Here is a 21,737-nt window from a genome sequence, read left to right as displayed (position 1 = left end):
TTGAGGAGCCAAAGTAGGGGGTTTTGGCCAACGTGTAGTGAGAAAAGTCTCAGATATATTACGGAGTGAAAAACACCACAAAAAGTATATTGGGCCATTCCTATTCCTGTGACCTCAGCTGAATAATGATGTGATAGCACTTTGCTTTCCATCCCAGGATCTTAAAGCACTGTACACACTCTAATTAAACCCCACACACCCCAGACAGATGGGTGAATAGTATCATCAGCTGGGGAAAGTGGACAGGGTGGTTAACTGACTTGATTAAAGCCACACAGCAATTCTGGAAATAGAAGATGAGTTCCCTGTTATACAGCCCTGTGCTTGAACCATTGCACTGCGCTTCACACTCAAGTCTTAGCATCAATACAAAAAAACCAGAAGAGGTTAGACTGAAGTGTTTTAGTAACACATGGGAGCAGAGATGCAAGACTTACCCATGAATAGCATGGATGGAGTGAGGTTCATAATGGTACCTTCCTTCCTGGTGACGCATGTCAATTGGCAAGGGAGCATGGAACGCTGGAAAAACGTGCTGCGGAACTGTTGAGGGGAAGAAAAAAAGAGACTTCAAAAACTTTTCCTTCTCTTTTAAAACAATTTCAAAGGAACTAAATCTCCATGAATTTCAGAGCATGAGCAATGCAAAGACATGGGGTCTTCATGATATCAGCGCTATCATACACCAGAGAAGTGAAATGAATAAATAATCAAAGTCATTCGGAGAAATCCTACATCTTCAACATAAAAGATCTCCAACAGGGTTTTTGACAACGACAAGCAGCTAAGCGTTCTTTGAACTCAGGGAGATTACAGGTAGCACCAAGGAAAATTAGCCTTATAACACAAATGAGACTCGACAGAGGTTGGCAGAATCCAGATCTGCACCATCCACAGCACCGGGAACGGCAGCAGCACTTTTCCCGAATGTCTGTAGACAGAGAGTGGGGATTGGGTTAGAAATATTTACCTAAAATATAACGGCAAGAGCTGCACAAATGCAAACTGTGTATACAATCAGAGGCGGCTTTAAATGTCTATGGCTCAGGTTCTCTGAAAGGAGCCTAAATTGCTCTCACTTGTCATCATTTGTGGCCCTATTTTTTATTCATTTGAGAAGCGTGTTTCATCTTTGATGGAAAGATAAAGTGGCCGTGGAAGGCACAGAACACCTACATTGACTTATTAAATCCACAGACTTTAATATGTATTATTGACCTCAAATGTTACAGCACAAATATTTTAGAGAGTTGTAGGACAAATGGAAAATTCATCAAGTTATTTCTCCACACCACCCTGGACTATTCAGACTTATGGCCATGTCCTTTTGTTCTAAAATTATGGAAGCCAAGAGAAATACAATCAGCAGGGTCTCAATAAATATACCGTACAGTAGTCCTTTGCTAGGATATATTATCTGGTCTATAATGATGGTGCATTTCACATCTGTAGCTGGGATCAAATGTAAAAATAAAAGGCCAGACTATGTATGTCTTTTACAGTCAGACAAAATTTCTTGATTAAAGTTTTCACAGGTCTTCCTTACCCTCACTCTTCAGTCTTGACATCGCACTTTTCATCACATTTTCTGTATATCTGGAGCTTTTAAAATATTAGATTATCGTTCCAAACACCATTTTAACTAAATACTCCATTGTAACTTGCTTCCACCCCCTGCAGCATTTCTCTGTTGTGCGGCAAAGCAGCATCCCAAAACAAACCTACAATTCTTTATGGCTTGGCCCAAATCCTCAGCTGGTGTAAATCAGTCCAGTTCCATTGGCTCCACACTCTTTTATAAGGATGACTTAAGAGTCCCGGCTGCGCTAACAACATAGCTTTGACTTCAATAGAGCTTTGTCGATTTACACCAGCTAAGGATCTGGTCCTTTAGGTTCACTTACAGAAAATCTGCATTAAAAATCACTATATATTTATGCCCTGGAAAATCAGGAAGGGGTTCTGAAGATCTTATCTGCATTTCAATCTAGAATCCTTGAGCTCAGCATAACATGCATATCTGGATACTACGTCAGCTGTGCTGCCAGGAGAGGCAAGAGACTACATAAAAACAACCTGCCTGCCAACTATGCTGAAAGGAGTTAAGCTAAGGTACTCAGGGTGGAAAGTATTCAAGAGTCCACAGCAGACTTATTTTCAATGGTAGAGTGGAGAGCTGGCACTGTGAAGTGCTCAATACAGTGGGAGCATTTTTGCAGCCTGTCTAATGTGAGGACACAGTAGGGTAGCTGTTAAACCCCCCAAGAAAAAAAGTAAAATAAACGTGTATCCTTTAGGATTTTCTTCTGCAGGCGAAAAATTCACCCACCCTTTTAACAGTGCTGGGTGATATAAGTAAAAAAGGCTAATGTAGTGCCCATCTTTAAAAAAGGGAAGAAGGAGGATCCTGGGAACTACAGGCCTGTCAGCCTCACCTCAGTCCCCGGAAAAATCATGGAGCATGTCCTCAAGGAATCAATTCTGAAGCACTTAGACGAGAAGAAAGTGATCAGGAACAGTCAGCATGGATTCACCAAGGGAAAGTCATGCCTGACTAATCTAATTGCCTTCTATGATGAGATAACTGGTTCTGTGGATGAAGGGAAAGCAGTGGACATGCTATTCCTCGACTTTAGCAAAGCTTTTGACACGGTCTCCCACAGTATTCTTGTCAGCAAGTTAAAGAAGTATGGGCTGGATGGATGCACTACAAGGTGGGTAGAAAGTTGGCTAGATTATCGGGCTCAACGGGTAGTGATCAATGGCTCCATGTCTAGTTGGCAGCCGGTATCTAGCGGAGTGCCCCAAGGGTTGGTCTTGGGGCCGGTTTTGTTCAATATCTTCATTAATGATCTGGAGGATGGTGTGACTTGCACCCTCAGCAAGTTTGCGGATGACACTAAACTGGGAGGAGTGGTAGATACGCTAGAGGGTAGGGATAGGATACAGAGGGACCTAGACAAATTGGAGGATTGGGCCAAAAGAAATCTGATGAGGTTCAACAAGGACAAGTGCAGAGTCCTGCACTTAGGACTGAAGAATCCCATGCACTGCTACAGACTAGGGACCAAATGGCTCGGCAGCAGGTCTGCAGAAAAGGACCTAGGGGTGACAGTGGACGAGAAGCTGGATATGAGTCAACAGTGTGCCCTTGTTGCCAAGAAGACCAATGGCATTTTGGGGTGTATAAGTTGGGGCATTGCAAGCAGATCGAGGGACGTGATCATTCCCCTCTATTCGACATTGTTGAGGCCTCATCTGGAATACTGTGTCCAGTTTTGGGCCCCACACTACAAGAAGGATGTGGAGAAATTGAAGAGAGTCCACCGAAGGGCAACAAAAATGATTAGGGGACTGGAACACATGAATTATGAGGAGAGGCTGAGGGAACTGGGATTGTTTAGTCTACGGAAGAGAAGAATGAGGAGGGATTTGATAGCTGTTTTTAACTACCTGAAAGGTGGATCCAAAGAGGATGGATCTAGACTATTCTCAGTGATAGCAGATGACAGGACAAGGAGTAATGGTCTCAAGTTGCAGTGGGGGAGGTTTAGGTTGGATATTAGGAAAAACTTTTTCACTAGGAGGGTGGTGAAACACTGGAATGCGTTACCTAGGGAGGTGGTGGAATCTCCTTCCTTAGAAGTTTTTAAGGTCAGGCTTGACAAAGCCCTCGCTGGGATGATTTAGTTGGGATTGGTCATGCTCTGGGCAGGGGGTTGGACTAGATGACCTCCAGAGGTCCCTTCCAACTCTGTTATTCTATGATTCTAAGTCTTTTAAATAAAGTCACTTGAGAGAAATAATCATTTTTAAGATATATCAAGATCTAATGTTTCTCTAAGTCAGAAATGCAGAACGATCCTGCTAGTGACTGAAAAGCCACATCCAAAATGCAGCTAATGGCTTGTTACACATCAGCTATTCTCCTTTCCAAGGCACAGCCACTGCCATCAACTGTCAGGGGCCTGGGTTGATCATTTAGAGCCTGTCCCTGATCTCCCTGGATACTACTGTTCCACCAGAACCTCTTCTTTGCCAAGCTTGGAAGCTGGCCTTGTTCTCCTTAATACATGCACACATGGCATGAAGCAATGTGCAGCAGTCTTTCAATGAACTTCAGTGGGCTCTCAGCATCCACTGATATCATTGAGAGCGATGAAAGAAGAAAACAGATCCCAGAAGCATGCAAGAAGTTTTGCAGGGCATGGTTTCTGTCTGCGTGAGAGAGCTATTGTTGTATCTGTCCGGGATGTACAGAGCAAGGATTTATGTTGTCATACACAATGATCACACAATCAAACTGTCACTATATGTTTTGCTGCACTAGGGGCTGCCTGGCATAGCCAGTCCTGTGCCGGACAGATTAAGTATTTGCATTGCCATGGGCTGCAGGGGGAAGATTATCTATAGAGCTCAGTTCCCATAAGAACAATCATTGCTGCTGGATGTTGAGTTCTGTTGAATATCTAGTTCTACATGTCTTGCCTTATGACTGCCACTGACTAAAGGAGGAAGAACTCAGGGCAGCATTGATAATTTATCTGCAAGAGCATTCCTTCCCTGCCTCTCATGATTTGGGGAAGGCTTTGCTTCTTTTTCTTGGGCACAGTCAACATAAAACTAATATCTGAAAAAAAATTCCTTTCCCCTGTTTCTAGTTAGGCCTCAGTTTATTCATGTTGAGAGGAATTTAAACATGTACCATTTTTCCACTTTTACACCTTTGCTTTTTTTTTTTTTTTAACACCATCTCAATCAATTTAGACACTGGAGATACTCGTCAGTTTCACTTTCAGGTTCTTTACTAGCACCATCACCTAATCCTTGTTTGGTTTCACCAGAGGACAAAAAGGGTGGTGGGGCAGTTGTTTTCAGTGATTTTCATTTTCAGCTCTTCACATCTGGGTTTTTCTTCTGCCCACACCCATTTTCTGGAGCAGCCACCAGGCCTAAAAGTTACAATCGCTGCTGCTTTCCCTTTAATTCACTTCTGGATGCTGGATCTGAAATAATGAATGGTTTTATACGCGATCATCTACTAATTCATAAATGTCAGGCCCTCTCCCCACTTCTGCCTCTCATTTCCACCCCTCGAAGGGAGCAGCGAGCTGGCAACAGAAGTAGCAGCAATGCATGCCATTTACAAAGATGGATGTTTTCACACATATGATTTAAAAAGACAATTATACTCAATTACTTCAAGTGAGCTCATGATGATGCATTTCTAAACAGCCATTGGAGGTGCAGTCTGATGACTGGCACAATGAATTTGCTAGCTTTTATCTAATCAAGGAAATCCCTTGTTTTAGACCTATCTGCTCATCATTGCGGCCTTCAATATAGCAGAAGATTTATAAATGACTAGCAGACTTTGTATATTTAACTTAGAACCCTACTGACAGGTGTCAGAACTGAGTGATTTGCAGTGGTGGGACAAAGCCCTTAACAAGGGAGTCTGGGGAAGTCTCTGCCATGGGAAAATGGTTTGATAATACTTGCTTGTTTGGTACGATATGGTGCATTCCAGAAGGCAAAAAAAGGGGATCTTTAAAAGTACTATATTGCTCTAAAGCAGGGATAAATCTCTGACACTTGGTATTCAGAAATAGATGCAAGAGGGTGATCTGTACCTGAGGCAATGGGAAAAAAAATCAAAGCGGTATAAAATGAATGGGGACAATGAGCACATGAACCTTTTACACAAAAATGATGTTGCTCTTAGATATGTTTATAGCATCTAGATACTAAGCCAGATGGGTACGTTAGCAACACACAGAGTGAAAGCCACCCCTACTCAACTGCTACTCATAAATTATAACATTCAAAAACCAGTCGGAGAACACTTCAGCCTCCCTGGTCACACTCAATTACAGACCTAAAAGTCGCAATACTCCAACGACAAAAAACAGACTCCAATGAGAAACTTCAGAATTGGAATTAATTTGCAAACTGGACACCATTAAATTAGGCTTGAATAAAGACGGGGAGTGGATGGGTCATTACACAAACTAAAAACTATTTCCCCATGCTAATTTTTTCCCTACTGTTACTCACACCTTCTTGTCAACTGTTGGAAATAGGCCACCCTGATTATCACTACAAACGTTTTTTTTTCTTCCTGCTGATACGAGCCCACCTTAATTGATTAGTCTCGTTATAGTTGGTATGGCAACACCCATTTTTTCATGTTCTCTGTGTATATATTTTTTCCTACTGTATTTTCCACTGCATGCATCCGATGAAGTGGGTTTTAGCCCATGAAGCTTATGCCCAAATAAATTTGTTAGTCTCTAAGGTGCCACAAGTACTTCTCGCTCTTTTTGCTCATAAAGGAATGTGTCTGCTGTGTTGCCTGGTTTGATTTGGGAAAAGTCTCTGCTACCTATCCTCACTTGCCTGAGCTGATCTGGTCAGTTGTTATTAACAAGACATGGGCTGCCCACTGCCTCCTTCCCAGTCAAAGACCATCCAGCCTTCCAGCATCAGACAAAGAAAGGATGAAGAAGTGATGCAAGTTTAAAGGGGATGTCCCTGAGCTGAAAATCCCACGAAGGGACCAAGTACCAGAGGCAGATAGTTTTTGAGAAAGAGGCAGACACCGATAATCTCCAAGGACAAGAATGTGCTTCAAGGGAAATTTGTGCTGAATACATTTTTTGCATAATGAGCAAAAAAGAGTTTTCTAAATCACCCTCAACACCACCTCGTTTCTCCTTCAGAAGAAAAGGCCAGCTAGAAAAAGATGATGTGAAAAGCTTTAAATGGAATATAATTCTTTGAGATCTCACATTAGCAATGGTCTGTACCTTATGTATATAGTATATATTAATATGCTAATAAGCTGACCAATATGTATGTGTCACCATTGCCCTCTACTGGATGGAATCACAATTGTATAGATGTGTGGCATGGACCCCATTCTGCTAGTTTTCCTTCAGCTCAGTTGGTACAAGCCTGGAAGTTTGGAACAGAAGGATCAGAAGTCTAGCCCCAATAGTGCTATGAAGTTTCCTCAAATAACCTTCTGAAGCTTATATTTGGGATTCTGTTTTTCACACAATAGCTGATGAATTAACAAACCCCTAAAACAGCATTTTCCAGCATTCCCGGACCAATTGTCATAATGTTAACTCTCTTGGGATAAAAACAGAATCCAAAACTCAGGACTTGAAAGATAGTTTCCTCTCACATATTTTCCAAATACTGGGTCATATCCTCAGATGGTATAAATTAGCACAGATTCAGTGAAATCAATGGAGTGATGCCAGTTTACACCAGCTGAGGATCTGGCTCACTGTTCTAATGTTTCAATTTTTTAACCCTGCACACATGTTCTCTTGCTGATGAGATCCAAAATTACTCAATTTTTTTGCTTTGCAGTTCACGTTGACAAATTTAATTTTGAAATATTTGTTTTGAAGGGGTCACGCCAAAAACTACCTGCAAATGGACAGTGCTCTCCAGGAACAGAAACACAAACAAGGGGGGAAAAAACTCAACCGGTTTGTAACAATCATTGCTGCTGGATGCTGAGCTCTGTTGAATTTCTATTTCTACATGTCTTGCCTTATGTCTGCCATTGACTAAAGGAGGAAGAACTCAGGGCAGCATTGACAATTTATCTGCAAGAGCATTCCTTCCCTGCCACTCATGATTTGGGGAAGGCTTTGCTTCTTTTTCTTGGGCACAGTCAACATAAAACCAATATCTGAAAATGGCAAACAAATCCCTTTAAAGGATGACTTACATTACTATTGTGTTTATTGCAGCTGGCCTCTATGGTGGGGTAGCAACTGAGTTTTGGATCCTAGAGAACACAGTGATATTACACACAACTAAAAGCTTTCAGAGCTTTGGGCATGCCTTCTGATATGCATATGGGGATCCCACTAAAGTTTTTTGGCGTCCCATGCATTCCTCTCAGGCCAGAAGGTGGAGGAGAATTATGTGCTCTTCCATAGAGATGCTCCCTCAAACAAACTTCCCTCCTAGAATAAGTAGCTCAAGGTGTGAGCTGTGGCAGTCCCACGAATGTACCACACTCTTTTTATAATCAAAAGGAAAAAGCCTGTGCAAAACAAAGAGGCAGTTGTCAAGATAAAGAAAAAGAATCTCTTTGAACATTGTCAGTGTTTTTATTAAATGAACTTTTTTCCAAATCTGAATTTATTTTAGGGAATCTAACACCATACATCACCTGTTAGCATTCAGAAACCACGGAAACAGTGCAACTGTTTAACATTTCAAGTGGATGGCTTATAAAAAAAAAGGGGTAAACTAAATAATGGACCTACACACAAGAAGTACCTACTATTAAGGGATCTCAGAGCATTTTGCAAAGATTAATGAACTGAGCCCCTTAGCACCTCTGGGAAGTAAGCAAATACTGTCATACTTTTTTTACTAATGGGGAACAGAGGCAGAGCAAGGTTAAGTGATTTGCCCAAGGTAACACATTAAAATTAGTGGCAGACCCCTGACTAGAACCGAGAAGTCCAGGCTCTTAGTCCCTTGCTGTGACAAATAAACCACCACACTAGTTATAAAACATACATCCAATAAAAACCATAGATCCTAGGGAAAATGTCATTATTATCTGGGATGCAGCTGAGTGAGAGTGGAGGACCAAAGCAGGGCAAAGGGGGGGTTGCTTACAAATCAGTGGCACAATCTGACTCCCTGAAATATAAGTAACTGCAGCTCCCAAGGCCTGCAGGGAAGGCCTCAGCACCTCACAGGCATAGGCCCTAAATTGGGGTGTGGGCGCTCTAGGGCATGGGTTCCACATTAGCCACTAATGCCTTCACCCACAGCAACAGGAGCTCCCACGTTGCCTCTAAGATGCTCCAAAGGGGTTCAAAGCCTGAGAACTGTGTTGCATTGATGAGGGTTAAAGCGAGAAACGTCTACAGATGACAGGGCTCAGAGCCCAGCCATCATGGGGTCACACCTGCCTCTGACAAAGGAAAGAATGTGCAAGCGGCTAACTCAGAAAAACTCAAAGGAGCTGCCACAAAGCAATCCCAAGCAGCAAATGAACATATGTTATTGATTACACTGTGCCCGCGCTGCTACCTTTGTATTCCTGGAGGCGACCCGTTTTGGAGTGGGGATGCCATTAAGCCTACCGCTGAAGTTTGCAACACCCTCTCCCTTTGTTCAGGTATGCAGATTTTGAAAAGAAAATAAGAGTCAAAGCTGACTTCAAACAACCCCATCAGCCATTTGTTGGGGTCTATAAAACTCTGAGGCATCAGCACCTCTAAAGTAAAAGTGCTTCTTACCGTCATCTAGACCCTTTCCCTCCAGTCTGTACAAATCTCAGTCTCTTTTCAAAGCAAGATTAGCAATACAATTAACATTAAGAGTCCCTTGGTCAATCATCTTCTCAAGGGAAACAGAGGAGCAAAACTACATTTAAATGGGAGAAAAGATTCACTTTGCTAAAAATCCCATTTTAATTCAGCTCTTATCTACACAAAGCATTTGAAAGGAATGGATTCTGGTCGAGAATTACTGAGTTCGAAGTGATGGTACATTTCATTTTGGGTTTTAAAAGGCAAATAGTGATACATTGTTTACTTTAATCCCAAGGGATTAAAGATACTACTCATGCCAAGTAGTATTTTATTCTGTGAAAAGTCCCATTGAAATCAATAGGACTAATTGCAGAATAAATTACATTAAAGATTGTGAGGTGCTCAGATAATGTGGTCCCCATTATTACAGAAGTACCTAAAACAGACAGACAACTATTACTCTGCATGCCTAAAGGGTGGCAGAATCTGGCCCTCAGTGTTTGTGTATGTGCGTGTGGGGCTACTTGACTTGCTTTGATATTTGTTTCTTGGAGTTTAAATATTGTGGTTGGAATACTGCCCCCACTGCAAAGCACCCAAGGGTTGTAGGTATCTGAAGGGAGATGTTTTGGTGTTTATGTGACGTCCCCAGAATAATGATCTTGCTGTCTAAGTGAGTTGGGCAAATGAATGAGTACAAGAAAAACATCTTTGCTGAAAGCACAGCCCAAGTTAATGCACCATTAATAATGGTCCGAGTGAATTATTGAAGGAGATAATAGGGTTGGGGTCAGAGAAGGTCTGAGACAAAGAACAGGGAAAATTGGGTCAAAGAAACATGACAGAGCAGATCACATTGGTACAGCTATGGGATTCTCCTTAGATGAAGTCATGTATTACCACACAGAATATTAACTGCTTTGCAGGGAAAGCCATTCCCCGGGCTACCAGCCAAATCAATACATGATGGAGAGAGAAAAAATAGCAGAAACAAAAAACACACCGTAGCTGTCACTTAACAGTCCATCAAACCCCATTTGAGAGCTTAATGTTAATATTGTATCTTTAGAGCAGTTTACCAAACACGCCACACACAGAAAGTGTGTGCTTACCTTAAAGGGGATAATTATGTGGTTGCTAATTACACCTGTCTGCACATTTTTAACCTAGAGATGAGCACATGTCTTGCAGAATAATAGTCCTCCCTCCCCAAATTTTACTGCACCACTTTTTAGGCAAGGGTTTTGATGCATCAGTGGCAACAATACCCCTTTCTGTAATGATCTAGCATGGTCTATAGGTTAAACAGGAGCCGGAATTTCCATTTCTAGCTTCCCCACTGATTCGTTGAATGACATTAAGTTACTTACTCACCTCTATGTGTGAGAGTTTCCCCCATCTGTAAAATGGAGATAATACCTGCCTACCTCCGAGGAGTGGTTAATGTTCCTGCAGCACTTTAAGAAGTAATGTGTTAATTAAATATTCAGTATGATGTCAATATTCATAATGACTCCCACATGTAGGACCATCTACAAGGCTGCATCAAGCATGTTTTTCTTTTGTTTACCTTGTTAGTATTTTGTTTGGTTTTCATTTGGTTGTATGTTTTAATTATTGTTTGTTAATTATTACTCTATTTTAATTAGCTGTTCAACCACCTTGACTAGGTGACTCCAAGTAAGGAGGAACTTCAGGACTAAAATTAACAACAATTACCCAGCTAACTAGCACTTCACTCCTTGTACTTTGGGGCCACTCAAAACTTCACAGCAACATCAGGGATACAACTCAGTGGCTCCCACTCCTAAAGCTACTGGTTGCTCTAGGGGAGAATTTCCCTTAGCTTTTAGTCATCTAGTGCATGTGACACATATGAGCAGATCTGCTTCCATCCAGCAGAGGGAAATGGTCAGTTTCATTTTCTCTCTCACACATACTCCAGTTATTACAAAGATGGTATAATCCTGGTTCCAAACTCCATTTTATCTGGCGGGCAAAAAGCAGCACACGTCGCACAACTAAAGGAAGGGCGAGGGGAAATGACCTCTCCAACCAATTAAGAAATTACAACAGAGGATAACGAAAGGGAATCCAGACCAGTTTCCTCAGGCAAATGGAATGGTAGTGATGTGTACAGCCTTTCCAGGTGTAAAGCGGGAGGTGCTAATCCTCTGATTGGCATGGGACACCTGAGAAGTAAACCACCAGTAATAATGACAAATATTTTGCACTTCTTTAGCTCACTGCATCCTCATTGTCCTCATTTTACATTGGGGAAACTGAGGCACAGAGAAGTGAAATATCTGGATCTATGTCACACAGTGATACACATGGTAGAGCTGGAAATGGAATCAAGAACACATGACTCCTAGCCCTCCTCCTCTAACTAACAGACAATATTCACTTAATCCCAGCCAAGAAAACCCAAACCTCAGTTTGATCACAGTGCAATTTAAAGTCTATAGGCTTCTTTGCCTCTCTTCCAGAATACAGTAATGACACCATATGCTGAGCTACTAAATCTGCGATTAAGTCCCCCTTCTCTCTGCTTCTGCAAGAGAAGTTACTGTAGTATGCAGACTTTGGATGCTACTCTCGGTGTAGTGCTTGTTATGCATAGTATTTTATAAACCATCATTGCTCATGGCTTTAGTAAGGCATAGTAAAATACCCCATTGTATATTGCACACTCCACCACATAATAAAAACAATATTTGGTGCCTTGCCAGAGGTCTTTCTAGGCAAAAAATAAGGTATTTCGTCAGATTCAGCTCTTTGGTGAAAAATGAGATGCTTCACCTTTAGGGAATATTGGAGTAAAGTTTCCTTGGAACAGTAGCAGCACATGGCTGGCTATGTGCAGTACTAAACTGAGCCAGCACTGAGGGGATTGGTTAAACAGGTTTATTCCATCACAGAAACAGTTCTATTGTTTCAGATCAGGTGGAAGAACAAAGGAGAGCAACTCTGGAGAGTCTGAGGGCTGCTTTTATCTGATTTACCCAGACAAATCCCTGAAGGTATGTGGAACTAGAATGCTGCAGTCCTGTACGTTCAGGCTGCTGGTATTTGCTTCTCTGTGAATTTACAATCATTCTGATACACGTGTGCAACAAGAGCTGAACATTAATTTATTCCACAGATCACTTGGTAGGAAGGGGCACAAGGAGCATGTGCCATCCACCGGGATGCAGAGCACTGCCGGACATGTGCAATGTGCATTAGGCCATTCCAGGAAGAGAGAACACACCACTATGTTGTCATGAAGGAGACAGCTTCAATAAGCTTGAGAGCACCAGTCTCAATGTGACAGGCATTTATATTCACTTGTGAAGAAGACATCCAGGCATACACATGGCCACAGGCTCAACACGGTTTTATGGGCAAAGCTTCAGCAGCCAGCTTCATTTATCAACACTGCTGGCAGACTCAAGCAGTGGAGCAGACAGGTTTAGTGGTTAGAGCACAGGACTTGTAGCTGAAACACATGGGCACTCCTAAATCAGCACAGACCAATGAGTTGCCTAGTCCGGTATCTTACCTTCATCTGTAGAGGAAGGTGAGGGGTGGCAGCTGCATCATGGGAGATGTACTTTAGTTGGGTAGCCCAACCAACAGGAAAAAATGGGGACATGAGGAAACCTACAACTCCCATGAAGCCCCATGGAAGGATATCTCAGCTGAAATATTTTGATTTTTAGCTGAAATAGTTGGGGTTTTGATCATTTGGTTTCTTGACAAAAAATCAAAATTTTCCATGGAAAGCAGACACTTTGTGCAAAAAGTTTAATTTTGTCAAAACCACAATGTCCTAAAATGGGAAACTGTCAACCAACCCTAACAACAACACTTTCCTACTTCACAGGAATTTTAGGAGGTTTAATTTAGTGCAATGAGATCTGTACGTGGAAGGCTCTGGATAAATTCAAAGTCGACTCCTCAGGCTACAGCTGTATAATAACCTTAAAGGGACACATTATTTGTATTCATTCAGGGAGGATACATAACATGAAAGAGTAAATGTACACACAACCTGGTTCTGCCACACGGAACCAAGTGAATCAGTGAGGCAGTCCTAAGAGGGTTGCCTGAGATTCACTTGAAACTTCACTCTGAGAACTTTCTACAGCACAATTGGAAAAGTCTCTCTAGCAACTTCATTGGCAGTAACCATTCTCCTAACTGCTTTATAGCCAGCTGCAGGTAAGTACACACAGTAGCCTAATCATTTGGGCTGCAAGACAAAGTTCCTGGGTTAAACAGAGAGCTAGTGCTGTGGCCATCAGGGATCACAAGCTGAGTGTGCTCTACCTAACCCCCCGTTTGGGTACCTCATGAAGCAGAGGCATAATTCTGGCCCAGCTGACTCAAGAGAAGACTGGACTAGTCAGTGAAGGTCAGGGTGGAGTGCGGTATCACACCTGTGTGGGGGAAAACATCTGTTCGTCACATGTTTAGCATAAGTTATTGCCCTCAGCCTCTAGCTTTCATGAGCAAGCCAGTCACTCCGCAGAAGAAATGCATCTTTTTACTGTTCCTGCTATGCAAAAGCTCCTCTTATTTTTAATTTTCACTAACTAGGAATGTCTGAGGGATCTGTACAGTGTTTGAATACAAGCACCCAAGGAGGTCTCCCTTCTTGCTATATCATCATGTGGAAGTCCGTTAATGAAGTTATCCCTGGACTCAATTTGATCCACTGGCATTTTCATTTCAGATGAGTCACTATTTCTCAGCTTTGCCTTGTAGTGATTCTGGTCCTGTCCTATCAGCTCTACTGTTACATTCTAACAGTCTTTGTGGCACATCCGCTGCATGGTGCAAGTGCATGGAAAGAAAACTAGAACCCTGATGCCTTATACATGTCTCTAGATGTATTCTTAGGGACTGCATCTGTAGTGCTCTCCCTCCAAGGAGAAGAGCCAGGAAGCAGCCAGCTTGGTGACAATGATAAAATTTTGTCCCAAAGTCAGCTTGCAGAAGGTGATTATTTATGTATGTATTCTTTGTATTATGATAGTGTCTAGAGGCCTCAAATAAGATCAGGGCCCCATAGTGCCTTAAACACAGTGAGAAATGATCTCTGCCCTGAAAAGTTTACAATCTAAGTAGAGAAGGGAAAATATTGGGGCAAGGACCATCATTTTGTTGTGTGTGTGTAGAGTGCCTAGCATTGTTCCATGGTCCTGGTCCGTGTCTGGGGCTCCACAAACAATGAAAGGGATGGAGGAGAAACGGACAGGGAAGTGGCATGGCAAGGATCACTCAACAGTTCAGAGGCAGAGCTGGAAATAGAACCCAGTCTAGTCACTAGATCAGGCTGTCTCTCCTGCATCTAGAGGCCAACATCACTGTCCTCTGCTGTGTCACACCTGCCCATCAAACAGAAACCTGTTTGTTCCTGATCCTTCAACACACAGTCGTTTCTAGTTTATGAAACAGGAATTCTCCACTGACGCTGGTGTTGTACTAAAAACCTAAGGAACTGTAAATACTGAATCACAGAAAACCAAACAGCCTAACACTGTTTATTAATTCTGCAGGTCTTGAGCTGCAAGTGCTAAGAATCTTGAAAAATCACTTAATTGCCAGGTTGTGATGGCAAAATATATGTAAAGACCCCTGTCAATATGACAGTTATTAAGATACACTAAGGCCACAAGCTCTGACTGCAGAGAGATCCTTGCTACTTTCTGCTCATGTGCCTCATCCCAACAGGAAGTACTTAATAAGAATAATAATATCCTGAAAGGCTAACCCACAGCAGTGTAATTAAAAAGCTTTTCTGTCTCACTTTGAAGGGAGGGGGGGAATGAGGGGGAAATGAAAATCAGACAGGAAATTCCACTAGAATAAGCTGGCTTATGTCCTAATAACACAAGTCTGTGCCAACTCCTCCAGAAGGCAAGGGATGGGAGGGGGAGTGAATAAAAAAAGAAAAGCCCTCAAGACTGACTCAGATCTGAGACCACGTGGCTCAGTTGCAACAGTGAATCTAAAAAGAGAGAGGGGACACAATCAAATCAAGGAAGTTTGCTTTTCTAGTAAGCCACTGTTACATAATGTAGCTGTTGTACTAAAGAGAGGCCACTGCAGCTTTGACCAGAAAGCACACAGGCCGATAAGATTGAAGAGCCAGATGGATCTTGGGGCTTGTTCTTCCAACAGCTTCAGTGAGAAAATGGGGAGAAAAATGTTTCAAGCAGCTAGCAAAAGTCCTGGAATGTAAGAGGCAGAGGGGACCAGATGGCTGTTAAACTTGTGCCTATGTGGAGGTGGTTTTTCAGTGTTTTATAGTTAATGGTAGAAGGAGGAAAATCATCATAAAAAAATCCCTCAAGAAAACAATGTTTAAGGGGAAAAATGCATATTAGTTTATTTCACTTATAAGGAGAATCTTTCCTATGTCTTTCTAAAGGCCTGATTCTACTTCCATAGAAGTCAGTAGAGGCCTGATTGTAGAAGCCCTGACTGAGCACTCGCAATCCCAACTGAAGTGAAGTGTCGCACCTCTGAAAAACCAGGCCAAGGAGATTTGCCATCGACTTCAGTGGGTCTGTGCTCCTACATGGCAAATTCTTACATCAGCATCTTCCCCTGGCGGATTTCACGTTGAAGTCCATTTCACAGTGGGAGATACATTGCTTGAAGCCATTTGTGAAAAGCATTGTGTGAACCAAGCTGATAGCTAAGTGCCCGGCTTCATCTATCTCTAGATATTTATTTTAGGTATGTATATAACCCACATTCCCATAGCATCTGGGCGCCTCATAATCTTTACTATATTTATCCTCACAACCCCCCTGCAAGGTAGGGAAGTGCGATTATCCCCACTGTACAGATGAGGAACTGAGGCACAGAGAGATTAAGGGACTTCTTCACAGTCACATGGGGGGGAGGGGTCTATGGCAGTGCTGGGAATTGACCCTAGGTCTCCTGGGTATGTGATTAGTGCCCAAGCCAGCACCACTGGACCATCTTTCCTTTTTGTTTAGCACTCACCGTGTAATGAGCCATGACACTGTACCACACTTCTACTCTGAAACCATTCTTCTCTAGTGTAGCCACATTAAAATCAATTACCTGCTTATAGAATGCTTAGCCAGGCTTATAGAATCATAAAAATGTAGGGCTGGAAAGGACTTGGAGTAGTCATCAAATCCAGTCCCCTGCACTGTGTCAGTACCAAGTAAACCAGTCCTAGACCATCCCTGACAGGCATTTGTCTAATCTGGTTTTCAAAACCTCCAATGATGGGATTCCACAACCTCCCTTGGAAGGCTATTTCAGATCTTAACTACTGTTATAGTTAGCAAATTTTTCCTAATATCTAACGTGAATCTGCCTTGCTGCAGATTAAACTGATTACTTCTTGTCCTGCCTTCAGTGGACATGGAGAACAATTGATCACAATCCTCTTTAACAGCCCTTAACATATTCGAAGACTGTTATCAGGTCCCCCCTTAATCTTCTTTTCTCAAGACTAAACATGCCCAGTTTTTTTAGCCTTTTCCCATAAGTCACAGTTTCTAAACCTATCATCATTTTTGTTACTCTCCTCTGGACTCTCTGCAGTTTGTCGACACCTTTCCTAAAGTGTGGTGCACAGAACTGGACACATACTCCAGCTGAGGACTTACTAGTGCCGAGCAGAGCAGAACAACTACCTCCCATGTCTTACAGATGACACTCCTGTTAACACCCCCCTGAATGTAAGTCTTTTGCACAGCTGCATCAATTGTAGACTCATAGTCAATTTGTAACCCCCGATCCTTTTCAACAGTGCTACCACCTAGCCAGTTAGTCCCCATTTTGTAGTCGTGCATTTGATTTCACATTTTCATGCTGCTTCCTAGAGCCAAGCATAAATCCATAAATAGGAGAATGCAGAAATCTCACTCATTACTGGGACCAGCTCATCCACCCTGAGGGCTTGATTTTTAATCTGAGGAAATCTTCCCTGGAACTTGAGTTTTCACAAGCAGAACCCTTGAAGGGAAATCATGCATCATTCCACATCTCTGTGCCTCCATTTACCCCTCTATAGAATGAGAGTGTATAATACTCAGCTGTGTCATAGGGAAGCTACTGAGGTATTAAATTCATGAGCATTTGTAACCAGAGGAGTTTGCCTAGAGTATCAGAGAAGCCACTTGGACCCTGGGTTGCACAGTAAGTGGGTAAGCCACAAATTCTCTGCTGACATCTAAGATAAAGCTAGGAAGGCTCCTAGATCCAAAGGATAAGGAAAGCTCAGGGGCCCCTGGATTGGAGACAACCAGGATGCTCACACTTTTGAAGACAATTTGTGAACAAAAAAGGAGGCTAAATACATTATCTATTTACTCTGAATGACTGATTCCCTGTACAGATATTTCTACATATAGCAGCATGTTTACTAGGGTCCCAATTCTCCACCGTTTACTCATTTGAGTAAGTTCTTACTCATACATGTCACTGCAAGTTGTATTCCATTGCACTTCCCAGGAGCAGGCCTACTGATGGTGGGTTGTCCCCTACCTTCCATTAGTTATTACTCAGAGACTGGTAAGGTGATAAGTAACAGCATGGATTTGTCAAGAACAAATCACATCAAACCAACCTAATAGCTTTCTTTGACAGGGTAACAAGCTTTGTGGATAGGGGGAAGTGGTAGATATGGTATATCTTGACTTTAATAAGGCTTTTGATACTGTCTCGCATGACCTTCTCATAAACAAGCTAGGGAAATACAACCTAGATGGACCTACTATAACGTGGGTGAATAGCTGGTTGGTCAAATTAAAGTTAAACACATGTTTAAGCACTGATCAGAAAAGGAATGACTCAAGCATGTGTTTCAGAGTAACAGCTGTGTTAGTCTGTATTCGCAAAAAGAAAAGGAGTACTTGTGGCACCTTAGCGACTAACCAATTTATTTGAGCATGAGCTTTCGTGAGCTACAGCTCACTTCATCAGATGTATACCGTGGAAACTGCAGCAGACTTTATATATACACAGAGAATATGAAACAATACCTCCTCCCACCCCACTGTCCTGCTGGTAATAGCTTATCTAAAGTAATCGTCAGGTTAGGCCATTTCCAGCACAAATCCAGGTTTTCTCACCCTCCACCCCCCCACACAAATTCACTCTCCTGCTGGTGATAGCCCATCCAAAGTGACAACTCTTTACACAATGTGCATGATAATCAAGTTAGGCCATTTCCTGCACAAATCCAGGTTCTCTCACTCCCTCACCCCCCTCCAAAAACCACCCCCATACACACACAGACTCACTCTCCTGCTGGTAATAGCTCGTCCAAACTGACCACTCTCCAAGTTTAAATCCAAGTTAAACCAGAACATCTGGGGGGAGGGGAGGGTAGGAAAAAACAAGAGGAAATAGGCTACCTTGCATAATGACTTAGCCACTCCCAGTCTCTATTTAAGCCTAAATTAATAGTATCCAATTTGCAAATGAATTCCAATTCAGCAGTTTCTCGCTGGAGTCTGGATTTGAAGTTTTTTTGTTTTAAGATAGCGACCTTCATGTCTGTGATTGCGTGACCAGAGAGATTGAAGTGTTCTCCGACTGGTTTATGAATGTTATAATTCTTGACATCTGATTTGTGTCCATTTATTCTTTTACGTAGAGACTGTCCAGTTTGACCAATGTACATGGCAGAGGGGCATTGCTGGCACATGATGGCATAAATCACATTGGTTGATGTGCAGGTGAACGAGCCTCTGATAGTGTGGCTGATGTTATTAGGCCCTGTGATGGTGTCCCCTGAATAGATATGTGGGCACAATTGGCAACGGGCTTTGTTGCAAGGATAAGTTCCTGGGTTAGTGGTTCTGTTGTGTGCTATGTGGTTGTTGGTGAGTATTTGCTTCAGGTTGCGGGGCTGTCTGTAGGCAAGGACTGGCATGTGTGTAAGTGCTTTCCTAAATCAGGGCCTATATGAACAGCTCCAATTGAAACAGTTAGGGTCTGTGGGTTCCCTCCACAGAGTTGCCTGCCACCATCACTGGTAAATCTATACCTGTTACAGGTTACAAATAGCTTTTCAATCTTCCATGACAAAGTTGTGCTTCAAATGTAGTACTGGCATCTCTACCCTCTCCAAACCAAACCAAACCAAACCAAACCACACCACAGAGGCAAGTTTATTTTCTTTACACATATAATACAAGCTGGCAAGAGGCACTGAAACAAATTCAAATCAAAGTTGCTCCTAAAGGTAATGGCTTGAAAACTCCTCCCCATCTTTATGAAAGCTCTTTTTTATTTTATTTTATTTTTGACTGGAACAAATGAAGTTTGGAAAAACCAACATGGAATCTGCTGCTCATTTTGATCAAATAACTTTTGGGGAATGGAAACAAGCGTGCATGTTTTAAATTACTGGCAAGTTATAATTGGGATTTTTGACTTTTTGCTTTGTGTTTTTGCTCTGAGGTGCTGAGCATCTGAGTTGCCTTCAGAAAGGAGTTAAGTGAGCTCCCAGTACTTTGTGAGGTCAGGGCCAGAAAGAACGGTTAAGTCTATAAAGACTGAGAGGATACTGCATGTGGCAGTCTTTAAATACGCCCAAGGCAGTCAGGATGGTCTGAGCAGAGGAGGGGAGGGAAGTTATCTGTTTTACCCAGCTGTGTTTTTGGTGCCTGCTAATAACCCCCATGCATCATCCTGCCTTGGTATGAAAATTTTCTGACTGGTGTTAAAAATGGGCCCAATACAGTTTGCTGCATATTTTCTTTGCAGCTCATGCAAAGTGCTTGTTGTTAGCATGCTGCTTGTGTAATTAGGGTGCTTAAGACGGTAAGGGGTCTTTGGAAGGTCCTGAAGAGTGATTGCAGTTCAGAATAATCACCCACCTGGCTACACACTGATTTATGGCCTGCTCAGTTAATAGCTCTGCTTAACACAGGAGTTTGTCGAGATTAAGTAATTGCCTTAAACAAAAAGTTTATTATCTTTAAGGCTTTGCTGATGAATGACTGGGGGATGGAGAAATCATGGGATAGATTGGCTGGGATTCCCTCCCATTTAAAAAAAAAAGATTTAAAAAGATAAGCTAGTCAGAATGAAGTTTGAAAGTTCAAACTTACACTGAAACATGGCCACAGACAAAATTACAAGGAGGAGGCTGTGTTTATTGGACACCCTATAATAAATAACAATACTACCTTCCACTTGTGTGGCACATTTCTCCCTAGGATTTCAAAGTGGTTTACAAACTTTAGTTAAGCCTCACGTCACCTTTAACATATAGAGGACTCCATCGTACAATAATAAATATATAAATAAGTCAAGCTGTAATGGCTTTCATTTTCATTTACAGTGAACTAGTATTTTCCACTCTAAGTCTAGAGAATACTGCAAATATGTTAGTGAAGTTAAAGTTTGCTGTTTTTTTTAAGTTGTATCCACTGTAATTATTGTTAATCACTCTTTTCAGAGGGCTCAGAAAGGTTAAGTGATTTGACTAAGGTCACACAGAGTCCAAGCAGAGATGAAAATAGAACCAGGAGTCCTGATTCCCAATCCCTGCTGTCACCATTAGAAAGTGCTCCCTCAGACCATCCCCACAGTACAAAAGGTCAGACGTGCTACCCTTTTTCTGATTCAATGCAACTGTTTCCTGTAATAAAATAGAGTCCATTTATTGCCATTTGTCTCTAGATTGACCTAGCACATGCTCATATTACCCCTTAATCCAAATACATATGGTTAGGAGAATGTGGTGAGTTTTGCACACAAGGATGTGTAATGGGAGATTAGAACAGCTCTTAAAAGAATGAGGAAAATGACAAGACACACACCACTCCCAGCATATTAAAGAAGGGCCTGATCCAAAATCCATCCAAGTCAGTAGAAAGACTCTGATTTCGCTGGGCTTTGGTTCGGGCCACAAATTCAGACTAAGCCATAAAATGTCTAGATCTGCTTAACCCACTTTTTCCTTCACCATTTTTCTGTACTAAAACATTATTGCCACTGGGGAAAATAGTATGAAAGAACCAAAAAGGGTTCGAATGCTATATGCATCTATCTATCCACCTATCTCTTAATCTGGTTTCTATCAATTTGCTGCAAGTAGATACTGATTTGAGAGACTCTTTAAAATAGTCATTATTTATATAGTTTATATATCACTGTATATATTAATTAAATATACTTATATATGCAATACAGCATCTGAAAGCAGAGAAAGTTACTCAGGCCTTGTTTACATGAGAAAGTTGCATAGATTTATTATTATTATTTATATTACTGTAGTGTCTAGGAATCATGGACCAGGACTCCATTGTGTTAGGCACCGAACAAATAGAATAAAAAGACACACCCTGCCCCCCAAAGTTTTGTTGTTGTTTTTTTACCTAATTTAACTAAACCAGTGCAAAGCACTGTGTGGACACTCCTATTTCAGTTCAAGAGTAGCTT

The 21,737-nt window shown here is 41.9% G+C and overlaps 1 protein-coding gene across 1 annotated transcript in view; it reads right to left on the bottom strand.

The window, feature by feature from the left end:
* Window positions 1–21,737, bottom strand: part of GLI2 (GLI family zinc finger 2) — a 183,568-nt gene that overhangs the window by 84,993 nt on the left and 76,838 nt on the right. Inside the window, exon 2 of the mRNA XM_077829890.1 lies at window positions 438–543. Within this exon, the coding sequence (XP_077686016.1) occupies window positions 438–543 (106 nt within the window). The remainder of the gene's footprint in view (window positions 1–437; window positions 544–21,737) is intronic.

The sequence above is a fragment of the Eretmochelys imbricata genome, chromosome 11, assembly GCF_965152235.1.
Source record: "Eretmochelys imbricata isolate rEreImb1 chromosome 11, rEreImb1.hap1, whole genome shotgun sequence".
In the NCBI taxonomy this organism is placed as follows: Eukaryota; Metazoa; Chordata; order Testudines; family Cheloniidae; genus Eretmochelys; species Eretmochelys imbricata.
Note: the sequence above shows the minus strand (reverse complement) of the source record. Positions and strands in the feature narration are given on the sequence as shown.